The 4049-nt window shown below is 62.1% G+C and overlaps 2 protein-coding genes across 2 annotated transcripts in view; one reads left to right on the forward strand and one right to left on the reverse strand.

Moving 5' to 3' along the window:
- The window catches only part of MAP4 (microtubule associated protein 4), a 241347-nt gene that overhangs the window by 136880 nt on the left and 100418 nt on the right, over nucleotides 1-4049 (forward strand).
- On the reverse strand, nucleotides 258-4043 carry LOC104911309 (protein KRBA1). Its single transcript, XM_019616174.1, has 9 exons — nucleotides 3887-4043; nucleotides 2748-2874; nucleotides 2425-2649; nucleotides 2237-2344; nucleotides 1833-1976; nucleotides 1209-1377; nucleotides 745-861; nucleotides 434-571; nucleotides 258-348 (listed from the first exon to the last, which is right to left on the reverse strand). Exons 1-8 carry the CDS (start codon nucleotides 3902-3904, stop codon nucleotides 463-465), a joined length of 1017 nt encoding a protein of 338 aa, XP_019471719.1. The 5' UTR covers nucleotides 3905-4043; the 3' UTR covers nucleotides 258-348; nucleotides 434-462.

Here is a 4049-nt window from a genome sequence, read left to right on the forward strand (position 1 = left end):
GCCGTGCCAAGCGGCTGCGCACACCCAACACCTCCCCTTGTGCAGCGCCCACGTCCCGGCGCAGCCGGTGCAGTTTCTCCGCCACAGCAGTGCGCAGCTGTGCCACCTCCGCCCGCAGCTCCAAGGTTCCCCCACAGCCACCGTGCTTCCGCGGGGACGCAGGGACCCCCCCAGGACAAGTCCTGGGATGAGCGCTGGAGCCCAGAGCGGACGTGGCCCTGAGTGCCCCTGTGGCCGTGCTGCAGGAGCTGCAGGGTGAGCGCTTGGTGCCGCCCGAGGAGGGTCTCTCGGTGCCATCAGTGCAGCTGTCCCCCAGCACACAGTTCTCTGCAGGGCTCACCGTGGTCCCTGGAGACCGTAAGAGACCTGTTAGTGGGATGTCCCCAAAACAGCCCCACCCATACGTTAGGATGGCACCCGGTGCTGTGCTCACCTGCACTGGGGCAATGTCGAGGTGATGCCTCAGCACCACTCAGGGCCAACGCAGCACCCACAGGGTCCCGGCATGGCGCCTGCACTGCCACAGACCTCAGACACCGGAGCAGACTGCGCAGCGGGGCCTCGTCCAGCACTGCAGAGAGCAGAGGGGACAGATGTCCATCAGGGCCACCCCGCCCAAACACCACGTCTGCTGTAGGATGGATCCATCCCAGCACTATGGCACCAATCCCTGCCCCCCACCCGTCAGGCACCTCCTGGCCCCAGTAGGTGAATTTGTGATGTGTCCTGGAACAGTTCACTCACCAGGACTCATCTCCAGCCCCTTCTGCTCTTCTGTCCCAATTTCCCCAGTGGATGTGTTCATGCTCGTCCACTTTGAGATCTCCATTTGGTGGACGCATGATGTCACCTGGGCTTTGCCTGCAGAGACAAACCAAGCACTGAACACTGAGATATCCCCTGAGCACCCTGCTCCCTCAGCACAGGGGTAGAGGTGAGCACTGTGCACCCCAAAAAGGTGCCAGTCTCAAGGCCTTGTACCCCACCCATCCCCACATCCTGAAAACCCTTCCTCTGCCACCATTGCATCCTCCTAAAACCTGCAGCCCAGAGGCGCCCTGCTGCACCTTAAAACCCCAACCTGACTATGGGGCTGGGATCCTGCGACCCACAGGGCAAACGTCACCTGCAACCACAAATACGCCACAGCACACCGAGTGGCAGATTTGTGCAGTGCCCCCAGAGAAGTGTGCCATCAGCTTACGCACCCACCTGCTGCAGAGGGGCTCTGGCCCCCACTCCTCAAGGCACTTGGCTCCACAGCCTCCCACTTGCCATGGGAAGCCCCCAGTGGGGAATGGCACGATGTTGTTGGGATGGTGATGGCCCTCAGACAGTCGAGCAGCCCTTGCAGGGGACTGTGCCCAATGCTCCCAGCTGAAGAGAGCACACAGCATCAGCAGAAGGCACATTAGAATGGGGGGCAGCAGAAACCCTCAGGGACACCCCCAGGGACTGGTCCCACAGTGACAATGCAGAATGTACTTGGGGATTTGACCGCACAGGGATGCCAAGGGGAGTCTCTCTCAGGAGCCAGACTCCCCCAGGATTGTCCCCATATCCAAGAGGCCCCAGAGGTTCCACTCCAAATCACAGCCCTAGTTGTGACACCGAACCCCAAAGCCAGTGGTCATGGGGACCTGCAGTTCATCCTGCTGCCAAGAGCACTGGTGCCCAGCCCAGCTTTGCCATGTCATGCTTCAGTGTGCCATGCTGTGCTGTGCCATGTTCTGCCATGGTGACACCACGCTGTGCCATGACGCTGTGCCATGCCATGCTGTACTGTACCCCACCATGCCATGCCACGTGCGTGGATCCTTGCCATGCCTCACCTCCATGCGAGCACAGCCCCCCCAGCTCTGCCCGGTGCCTCTCGCTGCTGCTGGGGATCCTGGGTGGGTGGGGGTCCCCCCTCGGCAGCTCCTCCAGGCACCTCTCCAGGTTCCACAGCGGGGAGCTCTCAGCCAGCGCTTCTGCTTTAACCGCAAAAGCAAACGCTGTCCCCACACCCTGCTGATGGCTCCCCCAGTTCCCAGACCATCAGCCCCATGCCATCCACCTCCACTCCCCCAGCGTATGAAGAGTTCCCATCTTCATCTCTTTGCCTCCTCCCTTCCAGTGCACCCATGTGCGATCCCCCTTTTTCCATGACCCCAGTGCCCCCACCTTGCTCCCTAAACACCCCCATAATGCACCCGCACAGCACTTCCACTGGTACTGTGGTACCGGTACCGACCCCACTGCAGTGCCATGGGCGCTGTGCTGCTGGGGCTGCCATGCCACGGCGGTACTGCTCCCTCCAAGACATTGAGGTTGGAATTCTCCGGAGCTGCCTGTGCTTCACCTGTGCATAGGGAACATCCCCACGGTGGTGGCTGTCACCCACCACCATGGGCCCCTCAATCCCTCCGGCCCCACACTCACCACCTGCACCCAGAAGCTCAGATCGCAGTGCCATATCCCCACCAGCAGCAGCACGTGGCCCCGCACCATTGGAGCTGCCAAAGAGGAACTGGGGGATGTCCCTCACCAGGCGCACCAAGGCACAGAGGGACGCACTGCTGGGGGGTCCTCGCGGCTCCTGCCCTGCAGCTGCATCTTGTGGTCCGTCTGCATCTGCAGTGCCAGAGGGAAGCGCCATTTCTTCACCTGGAAGTGTGGGTGCTGGGTCTTGTACCGTACCACCCTCTTGTCCCCATGGCAGGGGACGTGCAGACGAGGCTGGAGCAGTCCCTGTGGTGCCCTACCAAGAGATGCCAGCAGCTGTGCCGTCGCTGCCGTCACCTCGCGGTGCAGCTCCCGCTGCCACTCCTCCAGCAGTGCCCACTCCTCCACTGAGAAGCACACCGTCACCTCCTCCAGCGTCACTGGCACCTGCAGACACAGATGGTGGCAATGCAGGGGAGGGGGATGTGTCCCTCCAGCAGCACCCGCTCTGGGCACGGTACAGGGACAGCTTGCTCCTTGAAGGGGACAACGCAGAGCTCAGCCTCGTGGGGGCTGCAATTGCACCACTGGGCACCACGTGTGGCCCAGATCCATTCAAGGCTGCAGGAGCAAGAGAGGATGTGCCCCTGGGGTGGGAGTTGTGGCTTCACTGGGGTACAGCAGAGCTGGTGGCACACTGTGACTCCTGGTACAGAAGTCCCTGAAGTGCCCGTGTCATAGAATCATCATAGAACCTGGATTGAAAAGGGGCACAGTGCTCATCCAGTTCCGACCCCCTGCTATTGGCAGGGTTGCCAACCAGCAGACCAGGCTGCCCAGAGCCACATTCAGCCTGGCCTTGAATGCCTGCAGGGATGGGGGATCCACAGCCTCCTTGGGCAACCTGTTCCAGTGCCTCTCCACTCTCTGAGTTGTGTCAGCTGTGATGCTGTGTGTCACACACACATGGCATGCAGAAACCCAGTGCCAAGCGCTGTGCCCTCCTAACACCCATTCAGCACTGCTTGGTGGAGATCTGAGGTCCCACACTCCACATCTGCTCCCAACCAATTGTCACTGCAGCCACAACCAGGAGTCCCACCACATCCCCGTGCACACAGCTGCGTGCACTTCACACTCCACCAGTGACATGATGCATTCTGACACGATGCTATTTGCAGAGGTGCTGCTGCCCAACCCCACGCTCTCTATGCCACGCGTGATGCTGGCAGTGCTCCAGCAGGGACGTGCCAGGAAATTAGCACAAATCGGCCAAAAAGGGTCTGCAGCCATCCCGTGGGGTTGGGGCTACGCAGAGTCCAACGCACCGCCCTGGGGGCTGCGGGGTGCAGGGAGTCCCTGCACGGGAGGCATTGCTGGCTCGGCGCTCCCGGTGCCCGCAGAGACAGCTGTGGCAGAGCCCTCCCCGTGTCCCAGAGCCGGTGCTGCCCCCTCCTACCTGGCGAGGCACAGCCATGGGTCGCTCCGTTGGCGGCTCCGGAGCACCGGGAGCTGAGGGGTGTCCGGTCCTGCTGCCGCCCGCCCCTGGAACAGCTCCACTCAGGACAGTTCTGTTGCCCCTCGTCCCCCCGGATCCCCGCGGTGCCGGTGCAGGGCTCACC

The sequence above is a fragment of the Meleagris gallopavo genome, chromosome 6 (assembly GCF_000146605.3).
Source record: "Meleagris gallopavo isolate NT-WF06-2002-E0010 breed Aviagen turkey brand Nicholas breeding stock chromosome 6, Turkey_5.1, whole genome shotgun sequence".
In the NCBI taxonomy this organism is placed as follows: Eukaryota; Metazoa; Chordata; class Aves; order Galliformes; family Phasianidae; genus Meleagris; species Meleagris gallopavo.

Coding starts and splice junctions, on each gene's coding strand:
- LOC104911309 (XM_019616174.1), bottom strand. Junction 1,977..2,236: donor GCCCATGGCACTGCAGTGGG/GTCGGTACCGGT, acceptor TTGCGGTTAAAG/CAGAAGCGCTGGCTGAGAGC. Junction 862..1,208: donor AGCCCCTCTGCAGCAGGTGG/GTGCGTAAGCTG, acceptor TTGTCTCTGCAG/GCAAAGCCCAGGTGACATCA.